Here is a 24,113-nt window from a genome sequence, read left to right on the forward strand (position 1 = left end):
GATTACTCCCTCTAATGATGATCAGTCCACACCTACTCATTCTTTGCTATTCCCATCCAGGTCCTTTCCTCAATGTTTTCATAAAATACCTAACCAGAGTTTTGAGGGTTTTCTTCTGATAGATTTTTTTCCCTCATGTTTTCTGGGTGTTAGTATGGTCTTCAGGCTGTTCATCTGATATCCCTCACTAATTATATGATTACCTCACCTTCTTTTTCTAATTCTAGATTTCCTGGGTGATATTTTTTATTCCACTTTTTGCATGTAAGTAAATGTTGGCAATATATTTTAGTCTACTTGTGTTCATTAATGTATCTTTCTATTCCCACTGGTTTATTTGTAGTTTTGATTTCCATGGGAATTGAGATGTATTACAATTAGCAGCCATATAACATCAATAAAAAATGTTATCTTTTAAATGGGTATTGGTTTCAGAGAACAGCTTGAAAGCACTTCATGGTTTTTAAAATCCATTCTGATCTGATCTGTCTATTTAATTCTTGACCCACCTCATCATCCATCTACATTTCTTCCTATTCAGGGTCCTGGGCTGTACCCATCAGGTTTTACAGTTAGGACAATAGGCAGTTTTAATCCACTTTTCATATGTTGCCCCTTCTCTTGAGTGGTCTTGTATCTTTTGAGGAGTCTCTTTAGTAATCTTGTGGCTTGATGCAATCAGCACCATGTCAGCTCCAAACCTTCTGGAGAATTTTACCATCTCTAGGAAATCCCTTCATTTGAATTCTCTGCAAGACATTCCTCATGCTAGTGGTCAACACTGACAATAATCCCTCTATTTTATGCCTCATATTGATAGTGATATCATTGAACAAAGTTACTTCTGGTTGCATATATAAAGGAATCTTAATATATGCATAGGAGACACTTCTGCCATAGGAAAACCTTAAATTAAGGTTCTATTTTTTGCTGCTAAGTCAAATGATATTCTATAATCAACAATCAGAACAAAATCTTTTAATTCCTGTACTTTTAAATTAATGGTCTGACTAAGAAAATGTTCTCAATTGTAGGAAATTGTAGAAGCCTACCTATTCCTTTCACATATTTTCATCAAGAATTCCTTCAGTAGGTAATTAGATCATTCTCAAAGAGATTTTATAAAGATGTGAAAGTAGACTTACTGGATTGGTAGTTATTGCTACTCCATCATTTTGCTAGACCTTTCTAATTTGGTATTGATTTTTTGACCTTTTTGCTATTTGATAGTCTGTTAAAATCCATTGATTCAGGAATGATTTCCACATTAGTAACTAATAGTTTCCTGGCTGTTGTTGTTCATGACACACCATGTTAGCATCTCCAGAATCTCTTCTTGGAAAAATGATTTATGGATATGAGACATCTGTGTAGTGTTTATCATTATAATCATTTCAAATGTGAGTGCCATTTCAGCTTTGCAGATATAAATGGAAAAACAGGATGGCTTATTGGATAGAATATTGGACTTGTCAGGAACACTTGTGTTTAAATTCTTCCTCAGGCATTTAACTAGGTGTTTGGCATAGAGTAAATTACTTAACTTTTTCAGCCTCAATCTCTTCATCTATAAAATGGCCATAACTGTAGCACCTACTTCAAGGAAATTGTTTTAAGAATTGAATTTGATATTATGCATAGTATGCTTCATAAATCTTAAAATGCTGTGTAAGAACTTTTATTACAAATTTTCAACTTTAAATTTCTTAATCTTAAACCATATCTTCTAACATTTTTCATAATTCTTTCTTGTGCCCACATTTACATAGAAGTTTCTGAATATAACTGAGCATGTATTGACTTCATTTGGAGAATCTTATCAAGTGTTTCATAGACTTTATTTACTTTTCTTTTCCTCTGAATCAAATTTTGGTATATAGGTTGTCATCTCCAAGGTGATTTTTTTTTTGCTTATACTCATCTATTGTATATTACAGATTACCATATATTGATTTATTATTGCATTTTGAAGCAACATGATCAAGTGTCTCATGTAATGATGTTGCTTGTTGCCTTTAAGCATTTAATATAAACCAACTCTCTCAACTTCTATATTTATCTTATCCTTCTGTTTATTTGAAATTTTCTTCTGTCTTCTTGCTTTGTATATTGAGTATATCTGTATTGAAATTGTTCAGTTCTTATATTTTTATAGTATTAAACCTCATTTTTTGGATAAAGATCTCACATATAGAATACTTGACAATTAAATTTCGTGTTTATGAAAAGTCTACAAATGATTTGATTCTTAGCATCTTCTAACCTCTTCTGCTACTAACCCCATTACTATAGAAGGAGAAAGGGGGTATATCAGATCTGAGGCTTTTTTTGTATTTTTATATCTTTGGCCAAAGAATTATTTACTTAGTAGCCAAGCTACTCTACTGGTTGTGACCTTTCTGGACTTAAATATGTTGGTTTTCAGACCACACACATATTCTTCCCAGCTTGGTAGAACTTGTTTGTCCTCTGTTGATAGAGCCTGAGATACCTCCATATCAGATACTCTGATGAAGCTTCAGAGCCAGAATTTTAGGAAATATTGTGTGGGTATATGGTGGGAAGGGAGAAAGGGAATAAACATTTTTATTGTGCCTACTATATACCTTGCACTGTGAATATCTTATAGGTTAAGTCCAAAAAATTTACTTTCTTTTTTTTTCCAATTTCTCAAAAAATTTATGTAGTACTTCTTTGCTCTGTACTAGGTGCATATTACCTCCATAGCTATTCATTAATATATTTTCAATTAGTAAATGTTTGGATAGGGGTATGTGACCTCTAGACCTAAAATCAAGAAAACCAAAGTTCAAATCCTGGTCCAGGCATTTATAACAAGGAACTTTGATTAAATAGCATAACTTCTTTTCTTAATATCTTTTTTCCTGTAATATGGAGATAATTATAACACCTACCTTGTAAGATTATAATGAAGATCAAATTAGATGTTAGATATAAAGTGTTTTGTAGATTTTTTAAAGCTCTCCCCAGGTGTGTTATTGTTGTTGGTATATTGTTAATCACCTTTTTTTAAATGGGGTTAAGATGAAAACAATCCAAATTCTTGTTATTTTTCGTGTATATTTAATGTTCTGCAGAACATCACTCAGGTGGCTAAAATGACTGCTTGTTTTCTGATCAAATGAGTATTGTGATGTAAGTCATCTTTTGTAGACTCACTTAAAACAACTTCAGAACAACTTCTTGCCCAATCATTAGAGATAACATAATGGATAGGATTCTAGATTTAGAATCAAGAATCCTTAATAGCTTTCTAACGATGAAAATCTCACTTAGGTAATAAGACAAGATTTGAACCTCAGTTTTTTGGAGAAAGAAGGAATTACATTGATTTCTAAGGATTAACTAGAATTTACTCTGGGCATTTTTTTGGCTGCCCCTCATGCCTGGAATACTTTTCCTTCTCTGCTCTGACTACTAACCCCCTTACCTTTAAGTCCCAACTAAAGTATCACCTTCTATAGGAAGCCTTTGCCTACTCCCCGTAATTTCTCTACCTTTTCTCTGTTAGTTGTTTCCTTTTAAAATCTGTATGTGGCTTGCTCTGTATATATTTATTTGTATGTTGTCTCCCCCATTAGATTGTAAACTCCTTAAGGGCAAGGATTGTCTTTTGCCTTTTTTGTATCCCCAACATCTTACACAGTAGATACTTAGTAAATGTTTATTGATTGATTTACTGGGAAATAGAGCAACATTAAATCCATGTAGGTAGGAAAGAATTCAATATTTGGGTGTGGGGGTGAGTAATCTAGTTTGACCAAAAAAAGTAAAGGATCCCCTTCTCACTAGAGGTTGAAGTTCTGTGACCTCTTGTCAGATCTGTTATTTAAGTATGAGTTGGACTAGATGACTTTTGAAGTCCCTTCCAGTTTAGTAATTCTGTAATATGAGATGATTTGGGAAAGATAAAGTGATGCTATTTTGTGGTGGAGGGGTAGACCTTGAATGCCATATTTCTATTTCTGATCTCTGCTGAGTTCTAGTCATGCATCTCTAATTGCCTCTTAGAAATTTCAAACTAGAGGTTCCATAGATAGATCAAATTCAGTGTGCCCAAAAACAATATTAAATTTCCTATAACCTTTCCCCCCATAACGTTAAAGGGCACCACCAATTCTCCCAAACCCTTTATGATCCTCCAGTGGTTTGTACTATTGTAAAACTCAAATGAGATAATGTTAAAGCAGCATATAAAGGTCACTTATTATTATTATTATTAGAAGTAGTAGTGCCTCTACGTGGAACTATTGTGGTTAATTGTAGAACTCATTTTTTGTCAGGAACCTGGCAAGGCAGCTGCTTTTCTGCGTAAGCACTCCCTGGTGACGTAGTTTCTAAGGCCTTTATAAACAGAGTATTTAGCAGCACTGTGTTTTAGAGTTGTTAGGTTGGCTCCAGGATGCTAGTAGAGGGGGAGGTGATTGAACCTTGCTTGGTAATCCAGATAGATCAGTATTATCAGATCCTATGGTCTGACACAGGGCATTGTGTAAAGCATGCTTCAATGATTTGACTGATGTTTTTCCAGAAAGAATGCTATCCACAAACTTGACTTGATCTTGAATCATTATCTACAAGAAGGGAGGATTAAATCAGATATATCATTGTTGTATAAACCAGACATACTGTCAAAGGCGCCACTTAGTTTAAAGTCTTATTTTTACATTGAAATCAGACTGTGTGTTTCCTCCTCAAGACTATTTGTTTCCTGGGTAAAGGATCAGAAAAAAAATCCACTCCATGTGAACAGTGACTAGAAATGGAGTTAACACTTTATTTTGTAAGTGAAATCAAGTTTATTACCCTTCCTTCTCAAGCCTAGACTGCTTTCACCCCCTTAATTACAAGGGGTGGTAATCTGCCACTCGGGAAAGGAGGAGGATCTATAATTCCAATTGCTTCAATCTGTTTTCTTGTTGGGATTATCTTTAGTCACATCAGAATTACTCTAGTTGTAAATGTTATCTCAACCCTGAAGATAGAAACCAAAAATATCCTTGCTTGCCTTCTTCTTGCCAGATTATAAAACCATAAACCTCCTGGAATTGTTACCAGTTCAAAAAGTAAAGCTGATGTTTTTGACAATCAGACTGAGGAGGTGTGATAGATATTTGTTGGTATATATCATTCATCCTGTTTTATTCCATAATGTATCAGACCTGGCCTTTTAAGGTAAGTGAGAGCCTCATGGAGTGTTCTCATCAACACCTAGAGTATGACCACTCACATATTGCCCTTATTTGAAGAATTTTCATTTTGTGTCATTTCTTTTAGATTGCACTCCTCAGGCAGCCAACATCTCTTAGGACAGGCGAGAGAGGAAGAAAGGACTCTCCTCTAAAAGACCATCCAGATCAGCTACTTCCAGCCCAGGCCTCCATCAGAGATCAGGCAGAGCAGAAAGAAGAAGAGAGGGAGCAGCAGAAAGTAAATTCCTCTTGGGTTAGGGTAGGGGCTTGCCAGGACTATACACACTACAATTGCTTTGTCAGTATAGTTAGGTTCTTAGAAGTTAGGCTAAGGTTTGTATTTTGAATTGTCCCATAATGTACCAGACAAACCCAGCCTACTAAGAGTGATCCCAAGAATTTTTTTTTTTGAAAATTTTATTTAATTAGTCAATTTAGAACATTATTCCTTGGTTACAAGAATCATATTCTTTCCTTCCCTTCCCCCAACCCCTTCCCATAACTGATGGGCAATTCCACTGGGTTTTACATGTGTCCTTGATCAAAACCTATTTTCATGTTGTTGATGTTTGCAGTAGGGTGATCATTTAGGGTCTACATCCCCAATCATATCTCCCTTGACCCATGTAATCAAGCAGTTGTTTTTCTTCTGTGTTTCTGCTCCCACAGTTTTTCCTCTGAATGTGGATAGTGTTCTTTCTCATAGATCCCTCTGAGTTGTTCAGTGATCCCAAGACTTCTGATGAAACCTAGAGAATTGTTTCTAGTATGTTATCCTTACCAAGACTATTGATATTTTGTTTGTCCTTGTCAGAAAACATGCATTAGACAACTATCAGCTGTTAGTGCAAATGGTAAGAGGATAGAAAAACCCCTTCCTTACCATATTTCAGGCAAGATACAGGCCCAGGAGACTGCAGAGGTAAGTGAACCATGGGAAATAACCCCTTGGGATTTGAGATTGAACTTTCCAAGATTATGCTGCAACTAATTTGGGGCTATAGTATTAGGAGTATCTATATTAAAATCCTGCATTTTAGTCTAAATTGCCCTATTAAAATTACTCAATAGCTTTAATTGAAACTTTGACATATTTTCACTATCATATTGAGGTAGATATAATTTATATAATATATGTATATCTACATATATGCATATATCCTTTTTTTAAAAGAAAACACTTTATAAATTAGGTTCTGGGAACTTAGGCCAAGGTTTATGTCTTGAATCATCCCATAATATACCAGACAAACCAGCCTACTAAGAGTGATCCCAAGACTTTTGATGAAGCCTAGCATATTATTTCTAGTGTATTCTCCTTAACCCAGACAATATTTTGTTTGTGCTTTTCAGAATACAAATTTTGGGCAGCTGGTGACTGTTAGTGCAGATGGTAAGGAGACAGAAAAGCTTCTTCCTTATCATCTTCCAGACAAGGTACAGGCCCAGGAGACTGCAGAGGTAACTGAACCATGGGAAATAACTCCTTGCAATTAGAGATAGAACTTGCCAAGATTATACTGCAACTGGTTTGATGCTTTAGCATTAAGACTTAGGGAATGGAGTTTAAAGTATCCATCTTAAAATCCTGCATTTTCCCTTGATTACCCTATTAAAATTACCCAATAGCTTTTGTTGAAACTGGCATATTTTCACTGTTATATTGAGGTAGAAGTAATTTATGTTTTATATATATATATATATATATATATATATATATATATATGTATATATGTATATATACATATTTTTTAATTAAAGAAAACACTATAAGAGGAAATTAGGCCAATGATTTTATCTTGAATTATCCCATAATGTACCAGACAAACCCAGCCTACCAAGACTGAGCCCAAGACTTTTGATGAAACCTAGAGTATTATTTCTAGTGTATTGCCTTTATCTAGACTATTGATATTTCTTTTTTCCCCCCCTAGAAACCATATTTTGGGCAGCTATTAGCTGCTGGTTCAGATGACGAAGAGACAGAAAAGTCCCTTCCTTATCATATTCTAGGCAACATACAGGCCCAGGAAACTGCAGAGGTAATATAATGCATGGGAAATAACTCCTTAGGATTTGAGATAGAACTTTCCAAGACTATGTTGTAAATGGTTTGGGGCTATAGCATTAGGAGTCAGGAGTTAGAACTTAAAGTATCCATATTAAAGTCTTGCATTTGTCTAGATTATTAAAATTACCCAATAGCTTTCATTGAAGCCTTGGTATATTTTCACTATCAAATTGAGGTAGTGGTAATTATATTTTATATGATATGATATGAATATTTATTTTGTTTTATATAATTATTATACTATGTATTATTATTTATATAAATATATTTATATTTACTTTATTTCAGATATTCACTGTGGATACTACTAGTGAAGGAAGGAGTAAAACATTCCCTGTGGAATCCTACAGAGAACAAGGGGTACCCTATGCTGATGTTAGAGAGGAGAAAAAAGTAATGACTTCTTAAAGTTTGGGTTGGGACTTATTAGAACTGTATCATATATGGTGTGTGGACAGTGTTTATGGAGTTGGGCCAAGGACTTAGTGTCTTATGTGTGCCATAAAATGTAAATTACTCTAAAGTTCTCACAAATGCATAAAGGAGAATCATTAGTGTATTTCCTCCATTTGTGGGCCAAAATGTATATTTTGATTATTTTGTTTTTAGAAGACATCATCTGGTATAAAAAATGGTATCACTGGGGAGCCTAAAGAACTGACTGAAGAAGAAGGGGAACCACAAAGAGTAATCTCAGGTTTAGGACTAGGCTTTACTAGAACTGTTACTGTAACTGGTTTGGCAATATACAATTAATACTCTTCTAGGAATGGAGTTAAGAGAATAATGTCCTATTTTATTCTATTATGTATCAAGAGTTCCCTACCCTATTAAAATTACTCCATACCTCCTCACTACAGCTAAAAGTATATTTCCTAGAAAAATCTCCACATGGCCCATTTACATGTGGTGTTTATGGCTTTATAGAAAACATTTTATTGGCTACCAGTATCTCCCTCAGATATCAACACAGCAGTGAGGGAAGGAGACAGAGGTTGTCTCTTAAAGGCCACGAGGAACTTGTACCTAGTATTTTTTTAAAAACCCTTGCTGCCTTTGTTAGAATCAAAACTAGGCATAAGTTCCAAGGTAGAAGAGTGGTAAGGGCTAGGCAATTAGGGTTAAGTAACTTGCCCAGGGGTCACACACCTAGGAAGTCTGTGAGGCCAGATTTGAACCCAAGACCTCTTGTCTCCAGGCCTGGCTCTCTGTCCACTGAGCCACCTACTGCCTCTCACCTAGACTTTGTGGCCAAGCCTTTAGCAGAGATCAGACAGAGAAGAAAGGAGAGGAGAGGGAGCAGCAGAAAGTAAAACTCCTTCAAGTTAGGACTGGGGCTTTCCAGGACTATAATACAATTGCTTTGACAGTATAGTGTTAGGTGATGAGAAGTTAGGCTAAGGTTTATGTCTTGAATTATCCCATAATGTACCAGACAAATCCACCCTACTAAGAGTCTAAGAGTGATCTCAAGACTTTTGATGAAACCTAGAGAATTATTTCTATTGTATTGCCCTTACCCAGACTTCTTATATTTCATTTTTGTTTTTCTTTTTCTTTCAGAAACCACATTTTGGGCTAGAGCTATCGGCTGTTGGTGCAGATGGTAAAGAGACAGAAAGACCCCTTCCTTACTATATTCCAGGCAACATACAGTCCCAGGAAACTGCAGAAGTAAGTGAACTAGGGAAAATACACCTTGAGGTTTGAGATAGAATTTGCCAAGACTGCTGCAACTGGTTTGGGGCCATAGCATTAGGAATCAGGAAATGGAACTTAAATATCCATATTAAAACCCTGCATTTTCCCTAGATTACCCTTTTTAAATTACACAATAGCTTTCATTGAAACCTTGGTATGTTTTCACTATCATAGTGGATTAAAGTAATTTACATTTTATTTATATATATATGTGTATATATATATGCAAACATATATATTATATAAAGAAAACACTTTTCAGATATTTACGATGGACTTTATTGGTGAATTTAATTAAACAAAACACTTTATAGTGTTAGGTTCTAGGAAGTTAGGTCAAGGCTTTTATCTTGAATTATCCCATAATGTACCAGACAAATCCACTCTACTAAGTGATCCCAAGACTTTTGATGAAACCCAGAGAATTATTTCTGTGGTATTGCCCCTAAATAGACTATTGATATTTTGTTTGTCCTCTTCAGAAATCATATTTTGGGCAGCCATTGACTGTTGGTACAAATGGTAAAAGGTCAGAGAAGCCTCTTCCTTACCATATTCCAGGCAAGGTACAGACCCAGGAAACTGAAGAGGTAAATGAACCATGGGGAAATAACTCCTTGAGGTTTGAGATAGAACTTGCCAGGACTGTGCTGCACCTGGTTTGGGGCCATAGCTTTTAGGAGTCAGGAGATGGAACTTAAAGTATCCATATTAAAATCCTGCAGATTTTACTGGTGAATTTAATTAAACAAAACATTTTATAGCATTAGGTTCTAGGAAGTTAAGCTGAAATTTTTATCTTGAATAATCCCATAACATGCCAAACAAATCTACCCTACTAAGAGTGATCCCAAGACTTTTATGAAACTTAGAGAATTATTTCTATTGTATTGCTGTTACCCAGACTATTGATATTTTATTTGTCCTTTTCAGAAACCATTTTTTGGGCAGCTATCGACTGTTGGTGCAGATGGTAAAGGGACAGAAAAGCCATTTCCTTACCACATTCCAGGCAAGGTGCAGTTTCAGGAAACTGCAGAGGTAAAGGAACTATGGAAAATCTTGGGATTTGAGATAGAATTTCTCAAGACTGTGCCACAACTGCTTTGGGGCCATAGCATTAGGAGTCAGGAGATGGAGCTTAAAGTATCCATATTAAAATCTTACATTTTCCTTAGATTACCCTATTAAAATGACCCAATTTGCTTTTATTGAAGCCTTCATATATTTTCACTATCATAGTGAGCTGAGATATTTTACATTATATATATATATTTTTTTTTTTTAAATAAAACACTTTTCAGATATTCACCATGAACTTTACTGGTGAATTTAATTAAACAAAACACTGTATATAGCATTAGGTTCTAGGAAGTTAGGCTAAGGTTTTTATCTTGAATAATCCCATAATATGCTAGATAAATCCACCTTACTAAGAGTGATCCCAAGGCTTTTATGAAACTTAGAGAATTATTTCTGTTGTATTGCTTTTACCCAGACTACTGATATTTTGTTTGTCCTTTTCAGAAACCATATTTTGGGCAGCTATCTATTGTTGGTGCAGATGGTAAAGGGACAGAAAAGCCATTTCCTTACCATATTCCAGGCAAGGTGCAGGCCCAGGAAACTGCAGAGGTAAATGAACCATGGGAAATCTTGGGATTTGAGATAGAATTTACCAAGATTGTGCTGCACCTGGTTTGGGGCCATAGCACTAAAGTATCCATATTAAAATCCTGCAGATTTTACTGGTGAATTTAATTAAACAGAATACTTTGTAGCATTAGGTTCTAGGAAGTTAGGCCAAGGTTTTTATCTTGAATAATCTCATAACATACCAGACAAATCCACCATACTAAAAGTGATCCCAACATTTTTGATGAGACCTAGAAAATTATTTCTATTGTAATGCCTATACCCAGACTATTGATATTTTGTTTGTCCTTTTCAGAAACCATATTTTGGGCAGCTATCTACTGTTGGTGCAGATGGTAAAGGGACAGAAAAGCCATTTCCTTACCATATTCCAGGCAAGGTGCAGGCCCAGGAAACTGCAGAGGTAAATGAACCATGGGAAATCTTTGGATTTGAGATAGAATTTGCCAAGATTGTGCTGCACCTGGTTTGGGGCCATAGCATTAGGAGTCAGGAGATGGAACTTTGAAAGGATCCATATTAAAATCCTGCATTTTCCCTAGATTACTCTATTAAAATTTCCCAGTAGCTTTCATTGAAGTCTTTGCATATTTTTACTATCATATTGAATTGAAGTAATTTACATTTTATATGTATTTATGTATATATTTTTTACAAAGAAAACACTTTTCTAATATTCACCATGGACTTTACTGGTGAATTTAATTAAAGAATTATAGCATTAGGCTCTAGGAAGTTAGGTTAAGGTTTTTATCTTGAATTATCACATAATATACCAGAAAAATCTACCCTACTAAGAGTGATCCCAAGACTTTTCATGAAACCTAGAGAATTTTTTCTGTTGTATTGCCCTTAAATAGACTATTGATATTTTGTTTGTCCTTTTCAAAAACCATATTTTGGGCAGCTATCGACTGTTGGTGCAAATAGTAAAGGGACCAAAAAGTCCCTTCCTTACTATATTCCAGGCAACATACAGGCCCAGGAAACTATAGAGGTAAGTGAACTATGGGAAATAAGTTCTTTAGATTTGAGATAGAATTTGCCAAGACTGTGCCGCAACTGGTTTCAGGCTATAGCATTAGGAGTCAGGAGATGGAATTTAAAGTATCCATATTAAAACCTTGCATTTTCCCTAGAGTACCCTCTCAAGATTACCCAATAGCTTTCATTGAAGCCTTGGTATATTTTCATTATAATAGTGAGTTGAGATATTTTACATTATATGTATATATATATATATATGGAGAGAGAGATAGATTTTTTTATTTAAAACACTTTTCAGATAGTCACCATGGACTTTACTGGTGAATTAAAGAAAACACTTTATAGTGTTAGGTTCTAGGAAGTTAGGCCAAGGTTTTTATCTTGAATTATCCCATAATGTACCCCACAAATCCACCCTACTAAGAGTGATCCCAAGACTTTCGAATGAAGCCTAGACTTTTGAATGAAGCCTAGAATATTTTTTCTAGTGTATTCCCCTTAACCCAAACAATATTTTGTTTGTTCTTTTCAGAATACAAATTTTGGGCAGCCATCAGCTGTTAGTGCAGATGTTAAAGGGACAGAAAAGCCCCTTCCTTACCATATTCCAGGCAAGGTTCAAGTCCAGGAAACTGCAGAGGTAAATGGGATAGAATTTGCCGAGACTGTGTGGCAACTGGTTTGGGGCCATAGCATTAGGAGTCAGGAGATAGGGCTTAAAATATCCACATTAAAATCCTGTAAATTTTCCCTAGATTACTCTATTAAAATTACCCAATAACTTTCATTGAAGCCTTGGCATATTTTCACTATCATAGTGCATTGAGGTATTTTACATTATATTTCTGTATATACATATTTTTAAATTAAAACTTTCAGATATTCACCATGGTCTTTACTGGTGAATTTAATTAAACAAAACACTTTATATAGCATTAGGTTCTAGGAAGTTAGGCCAAGTTTTTTTATCTTGAATTATCCCATATTGTACCAGACAAATCCACTCTACTAAGAATGATCCCAAAACTTTTTTTTTTCAAAAAATTTTATTTAATTACTTGATTTAGACTATTTTCCCATGGTTACATGATTCATGTTCTTTCCCTCCTTACCTCCCACCTCCCTCCTGTTGCCAAAGAGCAGTTCCATTGGGTTTTACATGTGTCCTTGATCAAGACCTATTTCCAAAGTATTAATATTTATACTAGGGTGATTGTTTAAGAATTTACATCCCTAATCATATCTCCCTTGACCCATGTAATCAAGCAGTTGTTTTTCTTCTCTGTTTCTGCTCCCACAGTTCTTTCTCTGGGTATGGATAGCACTTCTTCTCATAGATCTCTCAGAATTGTCCTGGAGTATTGCATTGCTGCTAGTAGAGAAGTCCATTATATTAGATTCTGACAGTGTATCCATATCTATGTACAATGTTCTCCTGGTTCTGCTCCTTTCACTCTGAATCAATTTCTGGAGGTTGTTCCAGTTCAAATGGAATTCCTCCAGTTCATTATTTCTTTTAGCAAAACAGTATTCCATCAACAACAGATACCACAATTTGTTCAGCCATTCCCCAATTGAAGGGCATCTTTTGCCACCACAAAGAGTGGGGCTATAAATATTTTTGTAGAAGTCTTTTTCCTTATTATCTGATCCCAAGACTTTTGCTGAAACCTAGAGAATTATTTCTATTGTATTGCCCTTACCCAGACTATTGATATTTTGTTTGTCCTTTTCAGAAACCATATTTTGGTCAGCTATTGACTGTTGGTACAAATAGTAAAGGGACAAAAAAGCCCCTTCCTTCCCATATTCCAGGCAAGGTGCAGGCCTGGGAAACTGCAGAGGTAAGTAAACTATGGGAAATAACTCCTTAGGCCAAGGTTCTTATCTTAGATTATCTCAGACAAATCCGAAATACCAAGTACCAGACAAATCCACCCTGATAAGAGTGATCCCAAAACTTTTGATGAAACCTAGAGAAATTATTTCTATTGTTTTGTCCTTACCCAGGCTATTGATATTTTGTTTATCCTGTTCAGAAACCATATTTTGGTCAGCTATCAGCTGCTGATGCAGATGGTAAAGGGACAGAAAAGCCCCTTCCTTACCATATTTCAGGCAAGATTCAGGCCCAGGAGACTGCAGAGGTAAGTGAACTATGGGAAATAATTCTTTGGGATTTGAGACAGAACTTGCTAAGACTGTGCTACACCTGGTTTTGGCTATAGCATTAGATGTCAGGAGATGGAATTTAAAGTATCCATATTAAAATCCTGCATTTTCCCTAGATTACTCTGTTAAAATTACCCAATAGCTTTCATTGAAGCTTTGGTATATTTTCACTATCATAATAAGGTTGAAGCAATTTATATCATTCACACACACACACACACACACACACACACACACACACACACATATATATTTTTAAACCCTTACTTTCTGTCTTGGGATTAATACTGTGTATTGGTTCCGAGGCAGAAGAACATTGGTAAGGGCTAGGCAATGGGGGTTAAGTGACTTGCCTAAGGTCACACAGCTGGGAAGTGTCTGAAGCCAGATTTGAACCTAGGATCTCCTGTCTCTAGGCCTGGCTCTCAATCCACTGAGCTGCCTAGCTGCCCCCTGTATTTTTTTAAATGAAAAACAAAAAAAAAAACCAGCCACTTTTCACATATTCACCATGGGCTTTATTGGTTAACCTAAAGAAAACACTATAAGTTAGGTTCTTAGAAGTTAAGCCAAGGTTTTTGCCTTCATCTATCCCATTACATAATAGACAAACCTAGCCTACTAAGAGTGATCCCAAGATCCTTGATGAAACTTAGAGTATTATTTCTAGTGTTTTACCCTCATCCAACTATTGATATTTTGTTTATTCTTTTCAGAAACCACATTTTGGGCAGCTATCAGCTGTTGGTGCAGATGGTAAAGGGACAGAAAAGCCCCTTTCCTACCATATTCAAGGCAAGATACAGGCCCAGGAAACTGCAGAGGTAAGTTGCTTCTTAAAGGTGAACAGGAACTATACCTATTCTTTATTCTGAGATCTTTAGCAAAGATCCCATAAAGCAGAAAAAAGAAGAGAGAAAACAAATAGAAGGAACTTGGATTGGAGCTTCCTAGCATTAGACTGGAACAGATGTTGGGTAAAAAGTAAGAGATAGGAACACCGTTTGAAGCTTCTTCACCTTTTTCTTCAATTTTGCCTGTTGGTAAGAGGTTCTAGAACTGGTAACCTTGGAGCTAGGAATCCTCTTTCTGGGCCATTGAACTCTACACTAGGATTGGCACTAGGATGGTATGCTATAAACACAAATTTTATGACTCCTAGGGTAGGAGATTAATCCCACTGAAAGTAGAATTATTATCATTATTATCAACACAGCTAGTTAGGAATGCCTTCTTTCACTGATTTATTTCAGTGTCTTCCCCTTAGGTAATTTAATCTTTTTTAGACTCCAAGTTATTGGGATCATGGTGACACAGACCACTGGCATGGTTCAAAAGTGCCACCAGCTGCATTGTGGCACAATGCCTAGGCCCTGAAAACAGTGATTGAATTGTGTGTTTTAAGCCAGCTGAGTGTTTTTTGTTCCCTTCACCCCTGTCTGGGAGTTACTATTTTCTGGTCAGTTGGAGTTTATAAAAGGAGACTTATGTGGTGCCCCAAGAAACTTCTTCATAAGAGCTATTGGCAAAGAATAAGTGTTTGGAGCCTTACAAAAATGTCTTGCTAAGCTCATGACCCCTGCCATTGTCTAGGTGTTAGTGCTGTGTGATGGTGCATAATTTGATTTTATTCTCCCCCCTGAAGAGGAGGGTAAGGAAATATTAGTGTTAACTAATGTCTATTCACACAATTAAAGAGGAAATAGTGGGTAGAGGGAGATATGATAGTCTTTTTAATGTAGTCTTATAGACTATATTATAATTTATACATAGAAAAAAGATATTGTCTTTTTAGTGTGATTGTAGGAACTATCTCATTCTGTTGAAAATTAGTCTTTGTGCTTTTTAGCATACACACCAATAGCTTTTCCTTCCAACTCATGTTGTTTTGTTGTTTTCTTTCTTTTACTCTACTAGTGATTTGTGTCCTTTTATTTGTCATTTAGTCACAGCATGTATTGAGTTTATTGAGTGACAGTTGTGTACAAGGCACTGTACTGAAGTGTCCTTGGATTACCATTCCTGTTATTTCATGATAGAGGAATCCTTATCAGAGTTATCCTTCTGGAGTTATTTAGGTGGGGAAGAATCTATTTTTTAAGATGAATTTTTAAAAATTAAAAAAGAGGTGATGAACAAATGAATTCTCAGCTTGAGAATTTGTGTGAAATCAGATCAGAGCTTTGTTTCTGTGGAGCTTTTATGGCACTAGTAGTGGATGACAGGGCTAGGCCCCACTTTTATCACCCATTTCATATTGGACTTTTTGTTTATCTCTGGGGTGTGATTTGATCCATCTTTTTAATATTCCATAATAATAAATTTATTATTGAATTCTATTCTAATGGAAAAATTAAGTTTCATGTCCTTCTTTGCTGTGATCACTAAGGACACATTCAAGTGCCTGATTTTGTTGCATGCTCATGATGGGAAGTGTATATATAAATTATAGATATCAGACCCTGAGATTCTGGAACCCAGGTCTTTATTTGCATTAGATTCAACCCTATATAAACTCATGGCATGCACAAAACACCAAGATTAATGTTAACTTTAAAATATTATTGTTCATCTCCCTTACTGAACTATCCATTGTTCTCTTCTCTGTGGTCTTGGTTGACTGATTTCCTCTGAAGTTGGTCTCTTTCATTCTTTTATGCTTTATTCTTTTATGTGTAGTTTGTTTTAGGTTTAGGTTCTTTGTAAAACTTAGCTCAATGTTGAAAACAAAATTTTTAAAAAATAAAGTATCAAAAAAGAACTCTAGTTAAAAAAATACTCTGGTTAACTTTCCATAATTTGTGGTTTAAATGCATTTGGACTGTTTTGCAGGTTTATGGTGGTCCTCAGTCAGGATCAAGAAGTGAATTCCAAAATTTGCCTTTATTTGAATGTGGAATAGACCAAGAAGAAGATAAGAAAGCGGTATGCGAAATGTACTAACTTAAATACACTGCTAGTCATTGATTTTATGCGTTCCTGATGTACCTGAATTAGCATATAGCTAAAAAGCCAAGAACTGGAACAACAGAATCCAAAAACTTTGAAGTAATTATTGTAGTGACCATGAAGTGAGTTGAGTAATTACAACAATAATAAAAATCTTCATTATTTGCAAATTATCTCAAGATTTCAGCAATTTAATTACCAACAAGTGTATTTACAGCAAAATCTAGATTCTAGGTTAGACTTCATGATGCATATAATTTTGATTTGCTTCAGTAACTTAAATATGTACTTTTGATCAGTTGGCTTTTCTGTGTTAATTTTATCACCTTGTTAGGACCTAAACTTAGTTTAATCTAGTGTTATTTTACTCAAGAACTGTATATTATACCAACATGATACACACAAACCCTGTGCCTGTTAATAATAACAACAATAATAGTAGCTAACATTTATATAGCACTTTATAAGGACTATATACTACAGTAAGTACTGTACAAATATTAGCTCATTTTATTCACATAAAAATCCTGAAAGTAGATGCTATTCTTATTTACATTTTACAAATGGGGAAGGAGATAGGTTAAAAGACTTGTCCAGGGTCATACAGCTAGGAAGTGTCTGAGATTAGTTTCGAACTCAGATCTTCCTGACTCCAGGCCCAGTTCTCTTTTCACTGTACCACCTAGCTATTTTCTAGAAGGTATCCTAAAACACAGTGTTTAGATAAGTCAGCTACAACAGCATTTGACTTCGTGTTACTTAACTTGTTGGACAAATAATTGACTAACTTGTGTCTCAGATGTAAAATTATCTTCATCTAATGAGGTTCTCATAATAGAAACTTAAATTGATTCATATTTTGCTATCTACTTTAGTGTTGGGTACCCTTCTCTCTGGCTTTTTTGTTTTCACCCAGGAACAAAAAAGTAGCCCTAATTTACTTAGGAAGACAAACTAAATTAATTGTTCTATGTTTCTTCTCCCAATATATGTTATATAGGGTGTCACAGAATGGCAGTTTTAAGCATTACTTCTAATGAATAGGTGGAATGGAAATTAGGATCTTTTCAAGGTCCTATTTCAGTTTCCTCATATGTGAAGCAGATATATTGCTATTTGAAAGTCCTCTGATTGCTGGCTATTAGCAAATTTATCACTCTTTTCTTTTAGCGTCAAAAGCAATACTTAAGATACAGACGACTTTTCATGGATATTGAGAGGCAACAAGTAAAAGAACTAGAAAGACAAAGAAAATTTAGGAAGAAAATTGAAAGGTAAGCCTCCTGGATTCCAGTGGAATCATAAGATGATTATTTTAGTTTCTCTAGGAAAGCAGAGATATGAAATTTTGTTTTATTCCAGCTAAGCATTTGACAGAGTTTCTTATAGAATACATATTAGATAGAAGTAGATACATATTAGTATGAGTATATGGATTCAGAATTGTTGAATAATTGAACTGATGGAAAACTACTAATGATTCAATGTCAGCTTTGAAGGGAAGTATCTAGTAGAGTGCCCCAAGGATTGATCATCAGCCTTCTGCTTTTGGAATATTTTTCTTACCGACTTGAAGTAGTAGGAGGTATACTTTTCATATTTACAGAGAGCATGAAGCTGAGAGGGATGCTAATATGTTAGAAAATAGAATCCAAAAGATTATCCTCAGGTTGAAACAATGGCTATAAATTATCAACATGAATTCAATTAGAACAAAGGTCTGCACTTTGTTTAAAAGTCAATTTTATAGGTATTATTTGGGAAAGTTATTAAGATGCCCATTCCTATGAAATAGATCTATGGCTTTTGATCACCTGTAATTTCAACATGAATCAATATTTTGGGTCATGTGGCACCACAAAGTTAATGCTATCCTAGGTTACATTCAGAGAGGCTTGATGTCCAGAATTCTGCTGTGGTCAAATCACATCTGTAGTACTGTGTTCAGTTTTGAGAGATACATTTAAGGAAGATCATAATGATGATAGTTCCCATTCAGGGCTTATAAGTTTGAAAGATGCTTTACCTATATTATTTCATTTATACCTAGTGACATAGGCAAACTGAAGCATGTGCAAAAGAGGGTGAGTAGCACAATAACAGGAATGAAGAACATACCATATGAGTATCATTTGAAATAATTGGCTGCAATAAGGATAGAACTGGAAAAGAGAGAGGTTGGGGTAGGGAAGAGGTCTTATTATCAATCTTCCAAGAATTCTAAGGTGTTAGATTTGTTTTGTGTGTTTTTAGAGGGCAAAAATAGACCCTCTAATTGTCAGAAGTTGCAGAGAGACATTTGGATTTTATGTAAGAAAAAACAAAGTTGTTCAAAATGTTAGTCAATTGGCTTAGGAAACTGGCTTTCTTATTACTGAAGGTATTTGGAAATTTGATGTTGTAGGAAGGGTCTCTTGGTCAGGTATATGTTTAATTGGATAAACTCTGAAGTCCCTTCAAATATTTAGGTTCTATGGATCTCTATCTTTTACTGATTCATTGTGAAATAGCAGGTTATTTAATTATAAGAGAATAATCCTTGCCTATTCTAGCCTCATTAATAAGATTGGGAGGCATTGTCTGAGAAGAGATTGATATAGGCATGTTGCTATAAATTTATAAAACAGATAGACTTCATAGTGGCTTTTTTTTCCCCCACTTAATAGAAGGACGTTTACTTTTGAGGTATCTTTTAAAAGCGCATCTCCTGGTGCATTACTTTTTTTTGAGGGGGACAGGTAGAAAAACTTTCTAATGTGGTAGGAACCACTGTTAATCATCCATCAATGGATATAAACCATGTTTAGACTCTAATTTATAAGAAATATCAGTAGAGTATACCTTAAACTATTAAGTGAATGGGAAGTTATCACAGCATTGGATTTTCATAGTTTTATTAATGTATTACTACCTCCAAATCAGCAACAATGTATTGAATTCTATCTTAGTGCAAGGTACAGAATACCTTGTGAGAGATGTAAAACTGAATAAGGTGGATCTCTCCCTTTCTTCGAAGAACTTACTGCTTGTGAAGGTTCATTTGTATTCTATTTTGCTTGTCTAGCAAAAAGATATGGTATTGTGTAATACTCTTTCATTAGTATCAAATAACTTTCCTGTTATGAATGAAAATTAATATTGGGCATTTTAATAGTTTTTAAAGGTGAAGTATAAAGCATTTTATATACACTGTATCACTTGATACATCTTTAGTCACCAGACTAGTAAATGTCATAGGCAAGATTTGATTAAATATTCTTGATTCCAAATCTAGTACTCTATCCATTATGACAAGCCATCTTCCATGAAAAAAAAATTGCCCTTCTTCACATGAGTTCTGAATAAATAGATTATATTTGGATAGATAAAAGAAGGGAAAGATACTGCTCTTCATACTCTCTTCAGTCTCCAAAATTTTGGTTTTAGGGCTGGAGATCAGAAACACTAGGGGCCACAAAAAAAGAATTATTTTTAATTAATTTAACCAATCACTTTAGGTGTTTTTAGCCTTTGTCTTTTTCAAAAGGTAAGTTGACTATTGTGCCTGTGAGCCACTTGCTTAGATTTGCTGTGGTATAAAAACATTCTCATAAAGTTTTCCTAGAATTAGGAAGGTCTTCAAAATGTTATCTAGTTTGTCCTTCAGGCAGGACCATACTTAAACACTAAGAGACCTTCCTTCTTCCTAATGATCTTTAAGAATAGTGAACCTACAACATCCTTCGGTAATCTAGTTCTGATCACTTCAGTTTCTAGGAAATACTTTGTTTTGTCAAATTAAAGATCTTTCTTAGTGAAGTCTGAATCTTGCCATTGTTGTGGTGTTGTCAGAAGCAAAGAACCTTTCAATTCTATAGTGTCCAGAGTATAAATAAACATTTTTTTATACATCAACAGAGAAAGAAAAAAGTAGCCGAATTTAATTCATTCCATTTAACTGAAATGGAAACAGGAGAGTTGGGTGTTTTATGTCCAGTCTAAATCTACTAAGAACATAATGGTAATTCTTTTTCAGAAAGAATTGTTTGCTGGACCTGTAAGGAACACTTTCAAATTCTGTGACAGCATTTCTGCTTAAAGCTTTTGTTTTGTTATTGTTCTATCAGTGATATATTTCCTTTTCTCTTTATAGTGGGCTTTCCTGTCCACAAGTAAATTGGGAAGTCCTATTATCTTCGAGGTGGCATTAGAAAACTTCCTTTTACTGACACATAGTTGAAAGTTTTTTTTTAAATCATTTTTTACCTTTTCATGATGAAACCCAAAGTCCTTTTTAGGTTCTGGATGCAGGTAACATAGCTTAATGACTTCATACGACAACTTTGGCAGCACCCTGAAGTGATCATATCTAATCTAGATCCTGAATTAGGATTGGAGCCCCCAGGTACTATTTTAAGGTTCTAATAATTTGGGAACGGTGTGGAGGGCTCCTATCCTTTCAACCTGATCTCTGCTGAGATTTCTGCTGTTGTAGAGAATGTATTCTTCATAATTGTTTGGAAGTTTTGGTACATGCTCTAATTTAAATTTTGAAAACATTACACTCATTTTATTCCAAGCCACTAAGGAACCCTGGATGTATATGCAATTAATTTAAGATAAGGCCAACAAGGACAGCCAAATCCACAGGATTTAGGTCATATATACCTATAGCAATATAGTTATCTTCTGTGTATGTATCATCTCTCATTAAGTCCACCTTAGTGCTAGGAGACAACAATTTTCAAATTGCTTTTTACTTTCTTTTGAAATGTCAGAATGTAGAGTCCAGAGCTGCTGCTTCCTTTGAAGTTTTTTTTTAATAGTTTCCAAGCACATCTAAGCAAGGAACTGTCTCTCAGGAAGGATGTTGTTCAAATTCAAAGGATATTGAGAAAGGAACATATGTGCAGAGAATGAATTTTAAAATATCAACAGTATGTGGCAGGATGATATTGTAGCTAGAACCCTGGATTTATCATTAAGAGGGCCTGAGTTCAACTCAAAATTTGGTACTTATGGCCTTTGTAACCTCAGGCAACTTTTGAATTTCAGCCTTTTCATTTAAAAAATGGGGGTAGGGCGTGTTGGATTATAGATAGTTTCTAAAATCTCTATGGCTCTAAATCTTATAACATTTTTGTTCAGTCAGAGCTCTTGACTTTGGCTTTGACTTGTAGACCAAAATGGTTTCTTTTTAATCTTCAAATAGTTACTTTTTCAACGGAGCACCAGACTCCTCCTACACTATACTTCTTAAAGCTTATGATCCTAAAGAATCTTCTTAAACACAGAAGTAAAATTACCTCTTTTTTTAAAGTCTCTGAAACTTTTTCCATCTGTATCATCTTAGAAAACTTCTGTTCTTGTGTTAAAAGGAAGCTAATTAATATATATAAAAAAAATAGAAACAATGCTAATCTTTGTATCTGTACAACAGGAAGAAATCCTTGGAGTTAAAGGGCAGACAGGAACTGAAGCCAAAAGGAAGGATTTTCAGTTTTCAACTTTGCAATACATATTTATTAAATTTACCAACTCTTTGGCATAGTCATATGGAAGAAGACCAAGAGCAGTGACAAAAGCTTATTTTTATGTTGGGATCATCATGAAGCTATATTAGGGATTTAGAATTTACCAACATTAGCACTTCTTTCTAAAGACTGAAATTTTTAATAAAATCGAACCTATTTGTTGTATGATTGTGCAAATACCCCACATACCAGATTTGCAGGCTTTTTGAAGGCATTTTAACTTTAACCTATTCACTTACAGCTCTTGATTTTGATTTATGAATTATTTGAGGGAAAAGGAGCATTATATCTCTACCTGTATTCACATTGAGCATTGTAAAAAAATCATGTTTTAAAATATAAGCATCTGCCTTAGTACAATTTCTTTTATGATGAATTCAGGGCATATTTTAATAGGCTAGAAGTATATTTGCCTAAAACTTGTAGACAATCTGAATCTCTTATACTTTCAGTATTTATAATAGACTCAAGAGAAAAATCTTATTTTACAAGTGGACATAATCTTATCATTCAAGTGGAAAGTGTTCAATTTAGTCAGAGGTCCTGGGTTCAAATCCTAGTTCTGCCATTTACCATGAATGTGACCTTGGACAGGTCTCTTTATCTAGTTCTTCATTTGGTCTTTCATAAAATAAGAAGGACTGGATGACTACTATAACCCTTTTTAGCTCTAAAATTATTATCCAAAGAATTTTAAGAATTTTCAGATGCAAGAGACATTAGATTCATTCTCTTTGACCTTAGACAGGCAGAAGAGTGTTTTGTACTTACAGAGAGGTAGATTCAAATTTGATTTAAGGAAAAATTTCTTAATAATTAAGTCTGTCCAAAAGTAAATTATTCTGCTTTTGAAAGTATCTGGTTTGCTTCACTGAAGATCTTCAAGTAGAGCTATTATTGTAAATGAGGTTCTATTCAGGTACAGGTTGTATTAAATGACCCCTGAGATAGCTTTCAACTGAAATTTTGGGAAGAATGAGCAAAGATTTTTCTATAGAATAATTATTTATATTTGTAACTACCAATATTTTAGGGGTTAGTATTACCAGGTTTTGATTTTGTGATATACTAAGGTTCTTGAAATAATTGAAAATAATTTAGTATATTTCAAAATAGGAGCTAGGAATCACTGATTCAGACTTTGGCACCAAAAACTTTTAACCTAGATTAAGACCATACTTAGCTGCTGATGAATTTATGTTCACTTTAGTGTAATTATTACTTTAACAATGATCATGACAAGTCTATGTCTGCCCATATTGTACAACTCTTGTCCATTAGAGGTGCAATGGTTAGAGACCTGGGCCTGGAATTAGGAAGACCTGAGTTCAAATTTGGCTGCAAGCACTTAATAGATGTATGATCCTGAGCAAGTCACTTAACCCTCGTTTGCCTCATTTTCCTCAACTGTAAAATAGAGATAAATAAAACACCTATCTCTCAGAGTTGTTGTAAGGCTTAAGTGAAATAATAGTTGTGAAAGTGCTTAAATGTCCAGCTCATAGTAGGTTCTGTGTAAATGCTTATTCCCTTCCCTTTGCATGTATACCCATAAATTCTCCACTGGAGTCCACCTAATTATGGAGGGCTTTCTTTTAGATCTCTTGACATTGCATGGATATCAATAAAGTATTCATCAGTTATTCCTTATTCTTGCTGCATGACTTCCTCCACTCCTTTTCTGGGCATACATCTCAATGATGACAACTTTTACAGCACTTATGAGAATTCTTCATCGATGTTGTATTATCCTTTGGATAACCCTCAACTTTAATTTTTTTCCATCTAAAAGCTTTTTTATCAGTGTATTTTTACAGCATAATTCTTTCCCTATATGCCCTTCTTCAGTAG

At 34.7% G+C, this 24,113-nt stretch overlaps 1 protein-coding gene across 3 annotated transcripts in view; it reads left to right on the top strand.

Moving 5' to 3' along the window:
- Nucleotides 1–24,113, top strand: part of CCDC15 (coiled-coil domain containing 15) — a 79,494-nt gene that overhangs the window by 25,375 nt on the left and 30,006 nt on the right. The window contains exons 6-22 of one of the 3 annotated variants that reach the window (XM_056794560.1): nucleotides 5,299–5,451; nucleotides 6,028–6,135; nucleotides 6,567–6,674; nucleotides 7,148–7,255; nucleotides 7,573–7,677; nucleotides 8,848–8,958; nucleotides 9,468–9,575; nucleotides 9,919–10,026; nucleotides 10,513–10,620; nucleotides 10,937–11,044; nucleotides 11,549–11,638; nucleotides 12,161–12,268; nucleotides 13,365–13,472; nucleotides 13,668–13,775; nucleotides 14,517–14,624; nucleotides 16,633–16,725; nucleotides 17,920–18,023. In XM_056794560.1, the coding sequence (XP_056650538.1) occupies nucleotides 5,299–5,451; nucleotides 6,028–6,135; nucleotides 6,567–6,674; nucleotides 7,148–7,255; nucleotides 7,573–7,677; nucleotides 8,848–8,958; nucleotides 9,468–9,575; nucleotides 9,919–10,026; nucleotides 10,513–10,620; nucleotides 10,937–11,044; nucleotides 11,549–11,638; nucleotides 12,161–12,268; nucleotides 13,365–13,472; nucleotides 13,668–13,775; nucleotides 14,517–14,624; nucleotides 16,633–16,725; nucleotides 17,920–18,023 (1,844 nt within the window). The remainder of the gene's footprint in view (nucleotides 1–5,298; nucleotides 5,452–6,027; nucleotides 6,136–6,566; nucleotides 6,675–7,147; nucleotides 7,256–7,572; nucleotides 7,678–8,847; nucleotides 8,959–9,467; nucleotides 9,576–9,918; nucleotides 10,027–10,512; nucleotides 10,621–10,936; nucleotides 11,045–11,548; nucleotides 11,639–12,160; nucleotides 12,269–13,364; nucleotides 13,473–13,667; nucleotides 13,776–14,516; nucleotides 14,625–16,632; nucleotides 16,726–17,919; nucleotides 18,024–24,113) is intronic. The other 2 variants (XM_056794561.1, XM_056794562.1) reach the window with 2 other exon arrangements.

This window comes from Monodelphis domestica, chromosome 4 (genome assembly GCF_027887165.1).
Source record: "Monodelphis domestica isolate mMonDom1 chromosome 4, mMonDom1.pri, whole genome shotgun sequence".
In the NCBI taxonomy this organism is placed as follows: Eukaryota; Metazoa; Chordata; class Mammalia; order Didelphimorphia; family Didelphidae; genus Monodelphis; species Monodelphis domestica.